General features: G+C 47.7%; 1 protein-coding gene across 1 annotated transcript; it reads left to right on the forward strand.

Moving 5' to 3' along the window:
- Window positions 1-17,977: 17,977 nt before the first annotated feature.
- CLDN3 (claudin 3) lies at window positions 17,978-19,320 on the forward strand. Its single transcript, XM_061208027.1, has one exon. It carries the CDS (start codon window positions 18,294-18,296, stop codon window positions 18,954-18,956), a length of 663 nt encoding a protein of 220 aa, XP_061064010.1. The 5' UTR covers window positions 17,978-18,293; the 3' UTR covers window positions 18,957-19,320.
- Window positions 19,321-20,427: the final 1,107 nt, after the last annotated feature.

Below are 20,427 nucleotides of genomic sequence, written 5' to 3' on the forward strand. Positions count from 1 at the left end.
ACCATGCCCGGAACAGTGGACACCCTGGAGGAGAAACACACCCTCTCACACAAACACAAACTCATGCAGACACACACCCACAGGCTAAACCCAATCCCAAACCTCCCCACCCGGAAACGAACACCCGCCATCCGCCGACAGCCCCCAGAGCCCCCAGAGGACAGCCCACCGAGAAGCCCACTGTCACTCACTCACAGCAAAGCACAGCACCCAGTGAGCCCGAAGACCAGCTCACAGACTCAGCCAGACCCAGGTGTGGGCCCTCTCTGCTGGCCCACAACCAATCTGGCTTCTCAGTCGGCCAGTTTAAGAGGCTCATGAGGGAAAGAGAGGGAAGGAGATGGGGCAGCAGAGGTGGAGGGAATGCCAAATCGGGGTGGAGGGGACCCCAGCCTCCTGCTGAGGAGAGACAGCACACACTGGGTTTTAACCACCCCAGGGCCAAGCACTGTCTTATCGCAAGAATCTGAGGTGCCCCCCCGCCCCGCCTTCACTGCCTCCTGTCCCCCACCTTAGGCTCCAGCTCAGCGAACACACATAATCCTGATGTCTCAGCACAGGTGTCCATGTAACAAGAGCCGGCTGCAAAATCACCTCTCCAAGGAGTCCCTGGAATCCCCAGCAGCTGAGCACATTGGCCATTTCTGTCCCCAGCTGCAGCATCTGCTCCCAGTATATGTGATTACCCACTCAGACTGAGACTTCCCAGGGCAGGGCCTGTCTCTTCTCGGCAATGTCCTCCCCATATCTCGGCAAGGCCATGTCTCTCCAATCAGACCAGGGCCTCAGTGTTAGAGATAGCAGGTGTGCCAGACATGATTATTTTTATTGATAGTTACAAAAACTGCCAGTGTTTACTGTAAGTCCCAAAAAAAAGGTATGGGAATTGGAGGGAATAGTTATAGGGTGAATACTGAGGTTTCTCTCCAGAGCAAAATGAGTCACCAAATTCCAGAAAAGGCACAAGGTGGAACAGCATGGGGATCAGCATATAAATATATAAATTCTGAGACTTCCCTGGTGGTCCAGTGGTTAAGAATCTGCCTTCCAATGCTAGGGACACGGGTTCAATCCCTGGTCGGGGAACTAAGATCCCACATGCCGCAGGGCAACTAAGCCCGTGTGCCACAACTACTGAGCCTGCGCTCTAGAGCCCGTGAGCCACAACTACTGAGCCCACGTGCCACAACTACTGAGCCCGTGTGACACAACTACTGAAGCCTGTGTGCCTAGAGCCCGTGCTCTGCAACAAGAAAACCCACCGCAATGAGAAGCCCATGCACCACAATGAAGAGCAGCCGCTGCTCGCCGCAACTATAGAAAGCCCGTGCGCAGCAATGAAGACCCAATGCAGCCAAAAATTAATTAATTAATTAATTATTTTAAAAAAGAAACTCCAACATGCTGGAGGAAGTGTTGGTTAGTACAACAATTTTAGAGAATCATTTTGCAATATCTGGTAAGGTGGATGACGTATATACCTTATGACCCAGCATTTCCACTTCTAGAGAAACTCTCAGGTATGTGTACCTGGAGGACAAGGACGTGTGTCACATCTTGTTTGTAATAGAAAAACAATTGGAAGCCATTCAAATGCTCACAAGAGAAGAATGGATAGGAATTGTGACATAGTCACACAATGGAATGCTCTACAACAATGAAAAAAGAATAAACTACTGACATGCACAACAACATGAGTGGACCTCACACACATTGTATTGAGTGAAACCAGGTACAGATGAGTATACACTGTGATTCCACTTATACAAAGGTCAAAAATAAGCAAAAGTAATCAATGGTGACAGGAGTTAGAAAGTGGCCACCTCTGGGGAGAAGGATGGGGGCGGGACACCAGGAAACCTTCTGGGGTTATAGAAATGCTCTGTATCTTGATTTGGGTGGTGGGTGCATGATGTGTTCAAATGTAAAAATTTCAAGCTGTACTTTTAAGATTTGTGCATTTCAAGGACCTCACTGAATGTATTTTATGCCTCAAAAAAAGAAACTGCGGACTTCCTTGGTGGCCCAGTGGTTAAGAATCTGCCCTCCAATGCAGGGGACGTGGGTTCGATCCCTGGTCGGGGAACTAAGATCCCACATGCCGCAGGGCAACTAAGCCTGTGTACCACAACTACTGAGCCCTCATGCCGCAACTAGAGAGAAGCCTGTGCGCCGCAACACAGAGCCTGCGTGCTGCAACTGAGACCTGACGCAACCACAACTAAATAGATAAATATTTTTTAAAAATAAGCAGGATTGGGCTTCCCTGGTGGCGCAGTGGTTGAGAGTCTGCCTGCCAATGCAGGGGACGCAGGTTTGAGCCCTGGTCTGGGAGGATCCCACATGCCGCGGAGCAACTCGGCCCGTGAGCCACAATTGCTGAGCCTGCGCGTCTGGAGCCTGTGCTCGGCAACGAGAGGCCGCGATAGTGAGAGGCCCCCGCGCCGCGATGAAGAGTGGCCCCCGCTTGCCACAACTGGAGAAGGCCCTCGCACAGAAACGAAGACCCAACACAGCCATACATACATACATAAAAAGAATGTAAGCAGACAAGAATAGCATTAAAAAAAATAATAATAATAAGCAGGATTATAATTTAAAAAAAAAATAATGAGATGCAACTTGACACCCACGGAATGACAAAAAGTCTGACGCTACCAAGTGTTGGCAGAGATGTGTAGCAATAGGAACTCTCTAATGTGCTGGAAGGAGTGTATAATACTAACAGGCAACAATTTTCGGGAATCATTTGGCAAGATCTGGTAAGGTGGAAGGTGCATATACTCTATGATTCAGCAATTCCACTTCCAGAGAAACTCTTACGCATATGCACCTGGAGGCATTTACAAGGATGTATGTCACATCTTTGTAATAGCAAAACAGATGGAAATGATCCAAATGCTCATCAAGAGGAGAATGGATATAAACTGTGACATACTCACACCATGGAATATACACAGCAGTTACAATGAATGAACTAAACCTTCCTGTATACGTTTCAAAGACATAACACCATTGAATAAAGCAAATTGCAGAATGATGTGTACAATATAAGACCATCCATTTAAAAATGTTTAATATGCAAGAAGTTCTATGTATTGTGGATGGGTATATACCTAAGTAGCAAAACTATACAAATCTGAACAGGAAGATGCCATGTCAACTTCCGTTACCCAGAAGAAGAGAAGTGAGTGGGATAAGGAAGGGGTACAAAGGGTCTCCGGCAGAATGTAACAACTTGCTAACTCTGAGTGGTGGGGTCCCATGGGTATTTTTTATATTATTCTTTGTACTTTCCAGGTTTTCTTTGTTTTTGGGGGGGGGGGTTTGGCCACACTGCACAGCTTGCGGGACAGTTCCCCAGGCAGGGGTTGAACCTGGGCCATGGCAGTGAAAGCGTCAAATCCTAACCACTAGACCACCAGGGAATTCCCCTCGTAATTTTAAAAAATATATTCAAAGGGAAGAGGGCAATTTTACAGTCTGGCTGCAAGCTGGTGGGCTGCCATCTTGGTTTCTGCAGCTGATCCCGGACTGTGCCGTCCCTCCTTCACTCCACATTTCAGCTTTGGCAGCCCCAGCTGGGCCAGCATTCTTCTCCCACAGAGATGACCAGCCCTTGGCGGTCCTGCCTGGGGTGGTGGTGGTCTTCTGTGAACATTTATCACTGGTGATAGCAGAATGCAGACACCCAGGAGGGTTCCCGAGCTCTACACAAATTGCCCATGCTCCCCTCCAGTAACTGTGAGTTGATTTACCCTCCGTGGTCAGAGTCAATCATCTCAGCCATTGTAGTGATTCCCTTTTGCCTGTTCTTGTAGGGGCACAAGGAACACAAAACGGTCAGGGGGCTTCCTCCCTTCCAGCGCAGTGGGCCTGTTATCATGCAACACCCCAGGGGAGCATCCCTCCTTCCACAGAGTTCAGGAAACAAAACTCTTGACAGTGGGTCATTGGGTGTACTTCAGGGTGATGCCTCCCCCATTTTTGCCCCTCAGTTCCTGGATCCTCAAATAACACTGAGATCCTGGAGATTTAATGCCACCCAGGCTTGGTGTCACATTTACAAAGCATGATCTAGAAGTACATAGGAACCCCCTACCCCCCACCCCACTGTTGACTTTTTTTTAACATATTTATAAATTCTTATTTATTTATCAATTTATTTATTTTTGGCTGCATTGGGTCTCTTTGTTGCTGTGCGCGGGCTTTTCTCTAGTTGCAGCGAGCAGGGGGCTACTCTTCGTTGCGGTGTGTGGGCTTCTCATTGTGGTGGCTTCTCTTGTTGTGGGGCACAGGCTCTAGAGCGCAGGCACAGTAGTTGTGACGCACGGGCTCAGTTGCTCCGCGGCAGGTGGGATCTTCCCGGACCAGGGCTCGAACCCGTATTCCCTGCATTGGCAGGCGGATTCTTAACCACTGCACCACCAGGGAAATCCCCACCATTGACTTTTGAAAGATGTCAAAGTTATCAAAATATGTGGTCTACCACAACTCAGGTGAAAACCACCGTCCCTCTCCTCTCCTCACACCCCACAATTGGTCCTAAGCAAATCTTCTAGAAGCTGCACCCCCCAAACCACTCTTTCACTCCCAGTCTAACGAGCTCCGTTCCTCCCCTGCCCCATCGCAACACTTTAATATATGTATCTGCATTGCCTTTCCTCCAGCAAACAACTCTTCCTCCTTATGTTCAATAAGGTGGGAGGGGGTGGGGCAAACTTGGTGCAATTACTGAATCCTCTTTAGCAGGCCAGGGGAGGAGGAAGTCTGAATACACACGTGTTCTGTCGGCAGGAGAAACAGCACGAGGTGTAAGAGCATTTGCAAGATGGCCGTCCGAGCTGCCATGCTGTCGTCTCCCAGATGGAACCACAGTTGTCTTCAAAGGGCCATTTCATCCTCCCTGCAAGGCCAGATGCTTCTAGATGGTGGGGTTCATGATAAGAGCAGGACCCCCAGGACATCACCCCATACTTCTTTTGCTGTAAGGCAGCTTCTAGATCAGAAACAATATTGCAAGATTCACTGGAACAGCAAATGAGGCATGAGTAAGTTCATGAATAGTAGTACTGGCAGAAGCATGATGATCAAGCAAAACAAATCCAGATCCCAAATGGGCATCTATCGATGTATGGACACACTGCTGATATCCTCACAACAGGAGTCTGGAGTGATGGCAGTCGCATTAGGTGGGCTGGCCCCTAAGGAAGGACAGTGCCATATTGGATTCAGGATTGGTGCTACTTTGCGGCCAGAGGCCACTGGGGTCGGCCTTGGTGAGAGAAAGCCCTGCGTGGACTCCCTCCCTGCCACAGTGGCCGCCGTAGTCACCAGGCCATTGAGCAGGGACTGGGCTGTCTGGGGAAGAGGCTGCCTGGTACCCATAGGGCTGCTCATCAGCCAGCAAAGATATTTGAGCTCCTTCAGCAGCAAGACTCTCCTTTCGGTTGCAGCTCAGAGTCGGGGCACAGAGTGCCACGGGACTGCCCTGGCTGGGGAACGTGGCCTCTGTCAGTGATAACACGGGACGCACTAAGGGTTGAGTAACCTCTGATAGAGCCCTATCTTAAATCAACTATGCTCTCCTTGGGCCTCAAAAGCTGCTTTGTTTAACTGTGTGCTGTTTGCATGAAGATATGATAAGGTTCCCCAAGGTTTAAATAAACTTAGAAGTCAACAGAGTCCATTACCCTCCGTTCCTGGGAAGGGAGGCTTAGTGAGGTGAAGACACAGCACAGTGCAGGGGCTGGGGGCTGGGGTCTCACATGCCTCTCTCCTGCCGTGCCCCCAGCCCCAGCCTATCCCAACTGAGCTTCCCTGGAGTTTCTTTCTTTTCCTTTTCCTTTTTTTCTCATTCTGGTTGCCAGTAGGAGACCCAGGGCCAAAACACTAAACTACAAAGGCTAAGCCAGGGGTCTCAAACGCAAGTGGTTACAGGGGCCGAGCAGGTAATGAATATGTGTACAGAGAACCAAGTGAAAGGAAACAGGTGTGTGTGGGGAGGAATTCCCTGGTGGTCCAGTGGCTAGGACTCCACGCTTCCACTGCAGGAGGCACGGGTTCGATCCCTGGTCCGGGAACTAAGATCCTGCATGGCGTGGCCAAAAGAAAAAGAAAGGAAGGAAGGAAGGAAGGGAGGAAGGAAGGAAGGGAGGAAGGGAGGAAGGAAGAAGGAAAGAAAGACAACAGTTGGGGGACTGACTCCTGAGAAGGTGAAATAGACATACGTGTTCCTATTCCTTCTGCCAAGTACAGCTGAAACCCCTGGACTTTATAGATAAAACAGCATGAGAAGATTGAAAGGTGGAGGGAAGGCAGACCAACTCGGGACCTCTGGACCCAAGCACACATGATGCCCTCATCGTTGTCACCATCCTGCTGCCCGCCCTCAGACTCCTCGTAGTTCATGATGAGTGCCACAGCTTTTCTTTTTCTTTTTTCTCCCAGTTTTATTGAGTTATCATTGATATAGGCACTGTACAAGTTTAAGGTGTACAGCATAATGATCTGACTCACATACATCGTGAAACGATTATCACAGTAAGTTTAGTGACCATCCATCATCTCATATAGACACAAAATTAAAGAGATAGAAAAGAAATATATTTTTGCTTGTGATGAGGACTCTTAGGATTTATTCTCTTAACAACTTTCATATATAACATACAGCAGTGTTCATTATATTTATCATGTACCTTACATCCCTAGTACTTATTTATCTTATAACTGGAGGTCTGTACTTTTGACTGCCTTCTTCCAATTCCCCCTCCCCCAATCCTGCTCTGATAACCACAAATCTGATCTCTTCTTTCAGTGAGTTCGTTTTTGAAATCTAATTGACCTACAACACTGTATTGCTTCCTGTTACACAACATAGCGATTCAATATTTCTGTACATTGGGAAATGACTACCATAATAAGTATAGTTAGATTATATCACCATATAAAGATATTACAAAGTTATTGACTATATTCCCCACACTGTACATTTCATACCCATGACTAATCTATTTTGCAACTGGAAGTTTGTACCTCATAATCTTCCTCACCTATTTCTTTCCTCCCCCCAACCCCTTCCCCTCTGGCAACCACCTGTTTGTTCTCTGTATCTATAACTGTTTCTGTTCTGTTACGTTTGTTCATCTTTCATTTTTTAGATTCCACATATACATGAAATCATACAGTATTTGTCTTTCTCTGTCTGACTTATTTCACTTAGCATAATACCCTCTAGGCCTATCCGTGTTGTCTCAAATGGCAAGATTTCATTCTTTTTAATGGATAACGTTCCATTGTATGTATACACCATATCTTCTTTATCCATTCATCTATCGATGGGCATTTAGGTTGCTTCCACATCTTGGCCATTGTAAATAATGCTGCAATGAATGTAGGGGGTGCATCTATCTTTCCTAATTAGTGTTTCTGTTTTCTTCAGATAAATATCCAGGAGTGGAATTGCTGGATCATATGGTAGTTCTATTTTAAAATTGTGAGGAATCTCAAAAAAATTCTTGAGGAATCTCCATACTGTTTTCCATAGTGGCTGCACCAATCTACATTCTCACCAACAGCGTGTGAGGGTTCCCTTTTTCCACATCCTCACCAAAACTTGGCATTTGTTATCTCTTTAATAATATCTATTCTGACAGGTGTAAGGCGCTAGCTCACTATGGGTTTGGTTTTGTTTTGCTTTTTGTTCGTTTGTTTTTAAGATTTTTTTGATGTGGACCATTTTTAAAGTCTTTATTGAATTTGTTACAATATTGCTTCTGTTTTATGTTTTGGTTTTTTGGCCACAAGGCATGTGGGATCTTAGTTCCCCGACGGGATCGAACCCACACCCCCCGCATTGGAAGGCGAAGTCTTAACCACTGGACTGCCAGGGAAGTCCCCTCACTATGGTTTTGATTTGTATTTCCCTGATGATTAGTGATGCTGAGCATCTTTTCATGTGCCTGTTGCTCATCTGTATGTCTTCTTTGGAAAAATGTCTACTCAGATACTCTGACCATTTTTCAGTCAGGTTTTGTTTGTTTGTTTTTTATGTTGAGTTGTATGAGTTCTTAGTACATTTTGGATATTAACCTCTTATCAGATATATTGTTTGCAAATATCTTCTCCCATTAATTGGCAGCCTTTTCGTTTCCCTTTAGTTTCCCTCACTGTGCAAACTTTTTAGTTTGATGTAGTCCCATTTGTTTATTTTTGCTTTTGTTTCCCGTGCCTGAGGAGACATATCCAAAAAAATATTACTAAGACCTATGTCAAAGAGCTTACTGCCTATATTTTCTCTAGAAGTTGGTTTTTTTTTTTTTAACTTATTTATTTTTGGCTGCATCGGGTCTTCGTTGCTGCGCACAGGCTTTCTCTAGTTGTGGCAAGCGGGGGCTACTCTTCTTTGCAGTATGCGGGCTTCTCATTGCGGTGGCTTCTCGTTGCCTAGCACGGGCTCTAGGCGCACGGGCTTCCGTAGTTGTGGCTCGCAGGCTCTAGAGCGCAGGCTCAGTAGTTGTGGCGCACGGGCTTTTTGCTCCGCGGCATGTGGGAACTTCCCGGACCAGGGCTCGAACCCATGTCCCCTGCATTGGCAGGCGATTCTTAACCACTGCGCCACGAGGGAAGCCCTCCCTAGAAGTTTTATGGTTTCAGGTCCTACATTTAAGTCTTTAATCCATTTCGAATTTATTTTTGTGTATGGTGTGAGAAAGTATTCCAGTTTGATTCTTTTGCATATTCTTTTCCCAACACCATTTATTGAAGAAGCTGCCTTTTCCCCGCTGTATATTCTTGCCTCCTTTGTCGTAGATTCATTGCCCATATAAGTGTGCATTCATTTCTGGGCTCTCTATTCTTTTCTATTGATCTAGGTGTCTGTTTTTGTGCCAGTGCCCTGGGTTTTCTTTTTCCCTCATGTATCCCAAACATGGAACTGAAGATGTAGGCAAGTGGGAGATACCACTGGGCGAAGACCAAAAAAGCCCCAATAAAAGTCTGCTTTCTCCAGTCAAAAGACCAGGAAAGGGGCAGCCTAAAAGGACAGAAAACTTTTGGACAATTACCATTCTAGGGGAATTTCCTGGCAGTCCCTCCAAAGACAGTAACACTTCAAATCAGCTTTATTATGGGGTGACAGATTTGGGGTTCTTAAAGATAGTGGTAGCTAGAAGAGTGACACTTCATCCCTACAGTGGTTTGTTTGGGGGCGGGATGAGGTGGGGAGAATGCAAGGAGTCATCAGCTAGAATGACCCTTGGCCCTGCCTTCAGTGCCTACACAGTACCTGGCACACAGTAGGTGCTCAATAAATATTTGTCAGCCGTTTGTGGGTAGTGGGGGTTAAGGACTCCACACTTCCACTGCAGGGGGCGCGGGTTCGATCCCTGGTCAGGGAACTAAGGTCCTGCAAGCCATGCGGCACGGCCAAAAAAATTTTTAAATAAAATTTAAAAATAACCATTCTATATTAGGACAAACACCAGAGAAGAAACTGTGGCCCCACCCATACCTGCACCACAAAGGCCAATGGGGGGCATAGATATGAAATATGAAATATGAAAACTTTTTTCAATTAAAACAATTTAATTGCAGTATATTATAACACAGTAGTACAACAGGACTCACTCACATATTCATTTGACGAGTATTTACTGAGTGCCTGCTCTCTGCTAGGCACTATTCTACTGCTAAAAATAAAGTGGTGAAGCATACAGACAAGGTCCCTACAGTCATCAAGTTTACATTCTAGTGGACACCACTTTTGAACAGAAATGACTAGAAAAGCGTCTTGAAACATATACAGCCAGATGTCAATAATGGTATCTTTAAAAGGATGGGATTATAATTTTTCCAATATCCTTTTCCATTTTGACTTTCCTGTATAAGTAGGCATTGCTTTTAAACTTTAATAAATAATAGCTAAACTCGGGAATTCCCTGGTGGTCCAGTGGTTAGGACTCCACACTTCCAATGCAGGGGGCACGGGTTCGATCTCTGGTTGGGGAACTAAGATAGCGCATGGCACGGCACCCCCCCACAAATAATAATAATAATAATAGCCAAACTCAGCCAATCAAAAAGTATATATAGATATGCATTTATTTATTTACTTATATAAATAAATAAAATACAAAAGGTTTTCCTCTCCTCTTGAGTTTTCTAATTATGTTTGACAGTTGAAGCAAAAATCACAACACTGTCTGATGTGGTTCTAAATATATAGAGAAGAAGTGTTTAAGACATATCAATATGATAAATCGGACAGGGTAAAGGGACATAAAGGGAGGTAAGTTTTCTATACTTCTCTTGAACAGGTAAAATGATGACACCAAATAGATTGTGGTAAGTAATATACATATAATGTAATATCCAGAAAAATCACCAAAAAATGCTATATAAAGTGGTACACTCAAAAACTTTATAGAGGGACTTCCCTGGTGGTCCAGTGGTTAAGACTCCACGCTCCCAATGCAGGGGGTCTGGGTTCAATCCCTGGTTGGGGAACTAGATCCTGCACGCAGCAACTAAGACATAAATAAATATTTAAAAAAGAACGAACACTATAGATAAAATGGATTTCAAAACTGTTCAAGTAACCCACAGGAAAGCAGAAAAAAGAAAACAGAAAAAAAAAAAATGGAGAGAACAAACAGAAAACAAAAAATAAAATGTCAGACTAAGCTTTAACATATCAATAATTACATTAAATGTAAATAGTCTAAATACAGGCATCCCTCACAGATATTGCAGTTTTGGTTCCAGACCACCACAATAAAGCAAATACAGCAGTAAAGTGACTCACCCATATTTTTTGGTTTCCCTATGCATGTAAAAGTTATGTTTACACTATACAGTATTCATTAATTGTGCAATAGCATTATATCTAAAAAACAATTTACGTACCTTAATTTAAAAATACTTCATTGCTAAAAAAGGTTAACCATCATGAGCCTCATGAGTCATAATCTTTTTGCAATAGTAACTTCAAAGATCACTGATCACAGATCACCATAACATAATAATAATGAAAAAGTTTGAAATATTTCAAGAATTACCAAAATGTGACACAGAGACACCAAGTGAGCAAATGCTGTTGAAAAAAGGCACCGATAGACTTGCTCAGTACAGGGTTGCCACAGACTTTCAACGTAAAAAAACACAATATCTGCGAAGTGCAATAAAACAAGGTATGCCTCTGTATCAATTAAAAGAAATTATCAGAGTGCTTAAAAGCATGACCCAAATATATGTTGTGTACAAGAAACTCACTTCAAATATAATGACATAGGCAAGGTAAATGGAAAAGGATATAGCATGAAAACAATCAAAGGAAAGTAAAAGTGGCTATATTTATATGAGATAAACTAGACCTCAGAGCAAAGTAAATTACCAGAGACCGAGAGGGACATTATGTAATGAAAAAAAGGTCAATCTACCAAGAAGACATAGTAATCCTAAATGTGTATGCATTATCAAACAACAAAACTGCAAATTATGAAGCAAAAGCTGACATAACTAAAAGGACAAATAGACAAAACCACAATTATAGTTGGAGACTTTAACACTTCTCTTTCAACAATTGATGGAACAACTAGATGAAATATTGCAAAGTTATAGAACTCAGTGACACCATCAACAAACAGGATTTAATCAACATTTATAGAATACTCCACTCAACAACAGCAGAACACACATTTGTTTAAAAAACCTAGATAGGGACTTCCCTGGAGGTCCAGTGGTTAAGACTTCGCCTTCCAATGCAGGGGATGCAGGTTCGATCCCTGGTCTGGGAGCTAAGATCCCACATGCCTCGGGGCCAAAAAAACAAAACAAAAAACAGAAGCAATATCGTAACAAATTCAATAAAGACTTTAAAAACAGTCCACATCAAAAAATCTTTAAAAAAATTTTTTTTAATTAAAAATTAAAAACCTAGATAGACCATATCCTGGGCCAAAACCAAATCTCCACGGATTTTTTTTTTTTTGGCCGTGCTACTTGGATTGCAGGATCTTAATTCCCCGACCAGGGATTGAACCCAGGTTCTGGCAGTGAAAGCATTGAGTCTTAACCACTGGATGGCCAGGGAATTCCCTCAACAAATTAAATTAATTGAAATCATATAGTATGCTCTCTGACCACAGTGGAATCAAACTAGAAATCAATAACAGAATGACAACAGGAAAATCTCCAAACACTTGGAAACTAAACAGCACACTTCTTGTTCCATAACTCAAAAGGCAGCCATAGGTCAAGGGAAATTTTTTTAAATGCATTGAAATAAGTGAATATGAAAGTACAACATATCAAAATTGTAGAACACAGATAAAGCAGTGCTAAGAGAGAAATTTATAGCACTAAATGCATATATTAGAAAAGAGGAAAAGTTTCAAATCAATAATCTACACTCCCACATCAAGAATTTAGAAAAAGAGGAGAAAATAAACCCAAAACAAGTAGAAATAAGAAAATAATAAAGAAGAGCAAAAATCAAGGAAATTGAAAATTGAGACGATCAATGAAACAAAGGGCTGGTTCTTTGAGGAAAAAAAAAAAAAACTGGTAAAAATGACAAACCTCTAGCTGACAAAGACTGACCTCTAGCTGACAGAGAGAGAGAGGGAAAAGATACAACTTGCCAATAGAAATGAAACAGGAGCTATCATACAGACCCTACAGATATCAGAAGGATAATAAGAAATATTATGAACACACATAAATTCAACCACTTAGATGAAATGGTCCAATTTCTCAAAAAACACAGCTACAACAATTCACTCAGTATGAAATAGATAATTTAAATAGACCTGTAAGTATTAAGTATTTGTAATTTTAAAACTCCCAGAAAGTAATCTACGGGCCCAGTTTTCACTGGAGAATTCTACCACATTAGTCAAGGTTCTCAAGAAAAACAGAACTAATAGACTATATACAGATACGCATAATAGAAGATTTATCATAGGAATTGGCTCATGCAGTTATAGGGACCAAGAAGTCCCACAGTCTGCCATTTGCAAACTGGAGAACCAAGAAAGCCAATAGTATAATTCAGTACAGACTGCCCACTGGGGAGAGGTGGGGGCCAGGCTGAGTGTGCTGGGATGGGAGAAAGGGGAGGATGCCACCACTGCAGTAGGGGAAAGGCAGGCCTTGGGGACCTGATGGCTACTTCTGGGGGGCTGAACACTGGGTGGGAGATGGGGAACAGGCTAATCTCCTAGCTGGGGGCACTCTTCTTTCAGTTCCTCTTTTTCTAGCCCCTTGCTTCTTGGAGTTACACACACACAATTCACCCCAAACACACCTAGTCACCTCCACCAGCCAAATCCTTCTCTACCAGCTCCTGCCCAACCTCCTCCTACGGGAAGCTCTCCTGGACCAAGACAGCATCAGAACTCCCCTTCCTATGGTCACTCAGCACTAACTGGAGGGATTTTGGAGCATCGGTCCCACCTTGGCTCATGCTGCTGTTTCTAGACAGGAGGCTCAGGAATGGAGGAGGGAGAGACAAGCATTGTGCTTGGAGCCCCCAAGCCTCACCCTCCTCTCACCAACTCCCACAGTACTCTCCATTAAAAGACAGCTTCATGCCACCCTCATTCCCACTCTCTGGGGACACACATACCACACAAACACACACTGCAGCCCCCCCACCCAATACCATTGTGGTTTTTAACAGCTTTATTGATACAATTTACATACCATACAACTCACAATTTAAATTGTACTATTCAATGGTTTTTTAGTATCGTCACAGAGCTATGCAACCATCAACAACAATCAATTGTATCAATAGAACATTTTCATCACCCCAAAAAGAAACCCTGTCCCCATTAGTAGTTAGTCCCCATTTCCTCCCAACACCACCACCCCAGCACCACCACCAATCTACTTTCTATCTTTATAGATTTTCCTACTCTGGATCTTTTTTTTTTTTTTTGGCTGCGTTGGGTCTTCATTGCTGTGCGCGGGCTTTCTCTAGTTGTGGCGAGCGGGGGCTACCCTTCATTGCTGCGCTGAGGCCTCTCATTACAGTGGCTTCTCTTGTTGCGGAGCACGGGCTCTATGGTGTGCAGGATTCAGTAGTTGCAGCACACGGGCTCAGTAGTTGTGGCTCACGGGCTCTAGAGCGCAGGCTCGGTAGCTGTGGCGCACGGGTTTAGTTGCTCCGCAGCATGTGGGATCTTCCTGGACCAGGGCTCGAACCCGTGTCCCCTGCATTGGCAGGGGGGTTCTTAACCACTGAACCACCAGGGAAGTCCTGGATCATTTTTATAGATGAAATCATATAATACGCCATCCTTTGCAACTGGTATCTCTCACTTATCATAACGTCTTCAAGGTTCATCCACGTTGTAACACATATCAGAACTCTATTCCTTTCTATGGCTGAAAGATATTGCATGTATAGATACACTCCTTTTTGTTTATTCATTCATCAACTGACATTTAGGACATTTCCACTTTCAGGCTATTAGGAATAATGCTGCTATGAACATTCATGCACAAGTTTTTCGTGTGAACGTACATTTTCATTTCTCTTGGGTAAATACCTAATAATGGAATTGCTGGGTCATATGGTAATTCTACCTTTTGAGGAACTGTCAGACTGTTTTCAAAAGCAGCTGCAGCATTTTACAATGCCACCAGCATTGTCGGAGGGTTCCAATTTTTCCACATCCTCTGCAACACTTGTTATCATCTTTTTGATTCTAGCCATCCTCATAGGTATGAAGTTTTATCTCTTTGTAGTTTTTTTTTTTTAAGATTTTTTTGATGTGGACCATTTTTAAAGTCTTTATTAAATTTGTTACAATATTGCTTCTGTTTTATGTTTTGGTTTTTTGGCTGCGGGGCATGTGGGCTCTCAGCTCCCCAACCAGGGTTCAAACCCACACTCCCTGCATTGGAAGGAAAAGTCTTGACCACTGGACCGCCGGGGAAGTCCCTCTTTGTAGTTTTGATTTGCATTTCCCTAATGACTAATGGTGTCAGACAACTTTTCATGTGCACCTTGGCCATTTGTATGTCTTCCTTGTCTATTCTAAATGTCTACTCAGATCCTTTGACCATTTTTTTAATTGGGTTATTTGTCTTTTTATTATTGAGTTGTAAGGACCATGGACGATATTAAGCAAAACGCTGATTGAAGTTATTTGCCCAGCGTCCCTGAAGTTTGGCCCCTGGGCAAGAAGCTTTATGTCTTGCCGACCTTTTCTCCTCACAGCCCTGCTCAGCAAGTCCACCTCATTCAGGCTCAGGAACGAGGCGCCTCTTCCTGCCCATCCACCCCCCGAACCCAAGCAGCTCAGAACAAACCCCTCTTCACAGATGAAGAAACTGAGTCCAGGTGGGAAAGGACTTGCTCAAGGCCACAGGACTGATAAGAGTGGAGCTGGACTCCACCTCAGGTCTGTCCAACTAAACCCTCCACCTTCTCCACACTGTTTCTCTGCCCACTGGTTTGTCTGGCCCTGGCTGTTTTCTGGTTTGCAGTACACATACGTTTCCTCCGTTCTCATCAGTGCCCTGTGAGGTAGGTCATGTAGGCATCAGTCTCCTCATTTGGCAGAGGAGGAAATGGAGGTTAGGAGAGGGGACATGACTTTCCTCAGCCTCGCAGGTAGCAAGAGACAGAGCTCAGGGCAAAACCAGCAGGAAGCCCACTCTCAGAACAAAAGCATGTGATTTCAGGCCCCCATCCTATACTCAGCCACACTCTCCTCCGACCCAAAGCCACACCGCTAACCAGGAAACTGCAGCAGCCAGCAGTACACTGGATGGACCTGGGCTTCAAGAATTTGCTCCAGGGCAGCCCCCGCCCAGCACCAGCGGGGCCCTCTGGCCGGGCACTCCCAGCCCTGCCCAACCCAGCCCCAACAGGCCCAGCCCAAGACCTTTGCCCCTGCGAGAAGTAGGACCCTGGTTTCCATGGGCCTCTGGCCCTGTTTACGTCACCCCAGGGCTTGGACCCTTACGGAGGGAGACCTAGGCTGCATGCCTGTATTTGAGAGATGTGGGGCAAACCAGAAAAACCCCTAGGCCCGGTTTGATGAGGTTTCTCATCTCGCCTGGAAGTGCCCTAGGTTCCGACTAGATTCCAAAGGCACGTGACAGAGTAGTGTCCCATTATCAGTCATTTATGCCAGGAGGAGGGCCCCCGGGCAGACAATGTTGCAGGAATGAAAGAAAATCATGTTTTTGCATCAACTTTCTAAATCAACTTTCTCTTGAGGACCCAGAACCGTTCTGGGCACTGGGGATACGGCAGTTAATAAAACCAGCAGAAACCCTTGCCTGTTTGGGGACCTTCTGGATGTCCCAGTGGAGCTGACATACTAGAGCAGAGAGAGAGAGAATAAAAAATAAGTAAGAAAAATATAGAGTATGATGGACGGTGTTAAATGCTAAAAAAGAATGTAAAGTATAAAAAGGGGACAGGACATAGTGGGGTGAATAGCTGCGATTTTACTTATTTATTTATTTGGCCGCACCACATGGCTTGCAGGATCTTAGTTCCCCCACCAGGGATTGAACCTGGGCCACTGCGGTGAAAGCAGGGAGTCCTAACCACTGGACCGACGGGGAATTTCCAGCTGTGATCTTCTTTTATTTTTTAATTTTTAAAAAATAAATTAATTTTATTTATTTACTTTTGGCTGTGTTGGGTCTTCGTTGCTGCGCGCGGGCTTTCTCTAGTTGTGGCGAGCGGGGGCTACTCTTCGTTGTGGTGCGCGGGCTTCTTCATTGCGGTGGCTTCTCTTGTTGCAGAGCACGGGCTCTAGGCATGCAGGCTTCAGTAGTTGTGGCACGTGGGCTCAGTAGTTGTGGCTCGCAAGCTCTAGAGCGCAGGCTCAGTAGCTGTGGCACACGGGCTTAGTTGCTCCGCGGGATGTGGGATCCTCCCGGACCAGGGATGGAACCCGTGTCCCCTGCATTGGCAGGCAGATTCTTAACCACTGCGCCACCAGGGAAGTCCCAGCTGTGATTTTAAATAGTGTGGTTAGGGAAGGCCTGGCTGGGAACAAAAACATGAAAGGTGAAAGGAGTGAGCCATGTGGTCTCTGCAATGTCCCAGGCAGAGGACACGGCAAGAATGGGGGCCCTGAGGTGAGGGGAAGCGAGGAAGGTGGCGGACAGGGCCTCCAAGGCCAACTCTGTAGGGCTCTAAGCAGGGCGAGGGATAGCCCAGGTGTGGGAGCAAGGCCATTGCAGGTAATGTCTGACTTCCCACTTTTGCCTGGATCAAACCTCTTTCACCACCGTTTCATTAAGGTGGATCCCGGTTCTGACTCCCCGCCGGCGCAGCGGGAGAGAGGACCAGGGCTCTGTGAAGGGAGGGGACTCAATGGGGGCGGCTCTGGGAGGGGAGAGCAGCTCAGCTAAAGGGCTCCAGGGTCACTGCGAGTGTTAAGAGCTGAGAGCTGGAGAGGGGCTAGAGATCTGAGTTCAGCACTGGCTCAGGGGTGTCTTCGGGGCGCCTTTGCGGGTGGTCCCTGGCTTCTGAGTCCAGACGTCCAGGGATGGCAACCCCATGGGCCTGGATCAGGCCGGGATCCTGCGCTGGGAGCGCTGCCTCAGAGGCCAGAGGGACCGAGGAGCAGGTGCGCAGCTCCCGGGGCAGCGGCCCACTCTGGGAAAACAGCCGCGGCCACGCCCACAGTGGGCCCTCCCTGTCCCCGCGGATCCCTGGCATCTGGCAGCGCCCCCTTCCCCACGCCTCCCGTGCCAACGGCGCTGAAAATGCGCGGGGGAGGAGGAGCGTCCAGCACTTTGTGCTTTTCGCCCCACACCCCGTAGAATTCGTTTCCGAGCAGTGGGGAACCAGGAGCGAGGGGCGGGGGCGCAGGTCTCGGCCCCGCCCTCTCTTGGCACCCCCCACCCCCGCGCCGTGAGCCACTCCTGGCCAAGTCCTTCCTCCCAGGGCGCTTAGTGAAGGTGGGAAGAGGGGCCACGTCACTGTCCCCAGGCCCGGGAGAGGGCGGCTCCGCCCCTCCCTCCCCCGCCGGAGCGCTGGGCCGGGATCGAAGACTAACCTGCCCCAGCCCAGGGCCAGCCCAGTCGCTGCCGCCCGCCTACAAAGCCACAGGCAGGTGCAGGCGCAGCCGCTGCGCGAACGGGCAGAGCGGAGCCTTTAGGGCGCGCGCCATCCGTGTGTCTGTCCGTCGCTCCATCAATCCGGGCGTCAGCTCGTCGGCGCACCGCCGCTCCCGCCCAGGCCCCAGCGGCCCCGGCCCCTCGTCGTCCCGCACCCGGAGCCGCCCTCCAGTGACGGCTTTGGCGCGGCAGCCATGTCCATGGGCCTGGAGATCGCGGGCACCTCGCTGGCCGTGCTGGGCTGGCTGGGCACCATCGTGTGCTGCGCGCTGCCCATGTGGCGCGTGACGGCCTTCATCGGCAGCAGCATCATCACGGCGCAGATCACCTGGGAGGGCCTGTGGATGAACTGCGTGGTGCAGAGCACGGGCCAGATGCAGTGCAAGGTGTACGACTCGCTGCTGGCGCTGCCGCAGGACCTGCAGGCGGCCCGCGCCCTCATCGTCGTCGCCATCCTGCTGGCCGCCTTCGGGCTCCTTGTGGCGCTCGTGGGTGCCCAGTGCACCAACTGTGTGCAGGACGACACGGCCAAGGCCAAGATCACCATCGTGGCGGGCGTGCTCTTCCTGCTGGCCGCCTTGCTCACCCTGGTGCCGGTGTCCTGGTCGGCCAACACCATCATCCGGGACTTCTACAACCCCTTGGTGCCAGATGCACAGAAGCGCGAGATGGGCTCCGCTCTGTACGCGGGCTGGGCGGCCGCGGCGCTGCAACTGCTGGGGGGCGCGCTGCTCTGCTGCTCGTGCCCGCCGCGCGAGAAGAAATACACGTCTGCCAAGATCTTCTACTCGGCGCCGCGCTCCACCGGCCCGGGCACCGGCACCGGCACAGCCTACGACCGCAAGGACTACGTCTGAGTGAGCAGCCGCGGGGAGCCTCCACCACTCCCACGAGCTGGCGCGCCCCAGTCCTGCGTGCGGCCTTGCATCGGAGACCAGCCCACCCAGATGCCAGGCAACTCTCTCGCTGGACTGGGAGGGGACCTCCCGGCGCCCCCTTCCCCAGCTGCCACCCCTCCTCGGGCCCGGGAGCGGGATTGCGGAGCCCAGGGGCCAGCCAGCATGGACCATGAAACCTTGCCCCTCTGGAGCGAGGAGCTGGGGTGACTGCCTCTACTTGTTCGCCCCGTCGGGCTGCGGCCTGACAGCCCTCGTTGAGCAGGGACCCGCAGTCTTGAAAAGGGCCACTTGATATTTTTCAATAAAAACCTTTTGTTTTGCAGTTGCCTGCGTGCGCCTCCTTGTCCTGAGCGCGGACAGGCCTCCACCTCCCTGCACAGCTCCCCCCCACCACCACCTCCCGCAAGGGTTGGCCTTGGCTGGATTCTGCTCTCCCACTGCCCGGGATGAAGCTTAGAGAGGGACCGAGTTTCGGTAGCCGAGAAAGTGGGGTTGTAAACTGAGCTGGGTGCTCACTAGCTAGTTGGTCCTTTGGCCTGTTCACTGGGGATTCAGACGATGAAGCCCCAATCTGGAGGGGCGGGCATGAGCACTTCCGGGCATGGGGGAGGTGGGAGGAGGATGTCAGGGACCCCCTTCTCCAGGGTTTGTGCCTGGAGCACCGACCCTCCACAGTGCTCCCGCACACCTGAATCTCCCCTGTGGCGTGTGAAAGAGCACGTTCAATGCTATGGTTTCATATTTGGGAAAGGAGAACAAAAAGATCTATTGTTTTGGTAAAACACACCACCAAAGGAAGGTGAGTGGAATCTTCTCACCAGGAGAAGAGATGAGAGAGGGGCCTCATTTTCTTCCTGAAACCCTTGAGGGAGGGAAAGAGGGGGGGACTCAGAACTCTCTGGTGACATTCTAATGCTAAGGTAAACAAGGTTTGGAAACACTTGTGTCTTGGAGAAGGTGTAAGAGGTTCAGGCAGTGGGAAAGGGGGATGGTGTCCAGAACCAGGAAAGTGGGATTCCAGTGGCTGGGTAGATAACAAGGTGAGGGAGGAAGTGGCAATGGGGCCCTGGGCCCAGAAGAGGCCAAGTCATGGAGAATCTCGTGTGCAGAATTACAGATTTTGGACCCTAATCTAATGTTATGGGAATCGTGGAAGGGACGTACCTGGTCAAATTTACGCTCTAAAATAACCTCTCCAGCTGCCCCTGCAGAACTGGGACTCAAGGAGGGGGATGAAGGCAGGAGACCATCTTAGAGGCTGTGCAGCTATCCCCGTGTGAGATAATGCAGCCCAGAAATAAAGCAGGGACAGTGGGATGGGGGACCAGGCCTGATGGGGAGGGGGCGTTGTAAAAGAAGCAAGACGAGCAGGGCTGGAGAACCATTTGGATATGCGGGGTGAGGGAGTGGAAAGAGCTAGGATAACCCC

Source organism: Eubalaena glacialis, chromosome 13 (assembly GCF_028564815.1).
Source record: "Eubalaena glacialis isolate mEubGla1 chromosome 13, mEubGla1.1.hap2.+ XY, whole genome shotgun sequence".
NCBI classification, from domain to species: Eukaryota; Metazoa; Chordata; class Mammalia; order Artiodactyla; family Balaenidae; genus Eubalaena; species Eubalaena glacialis.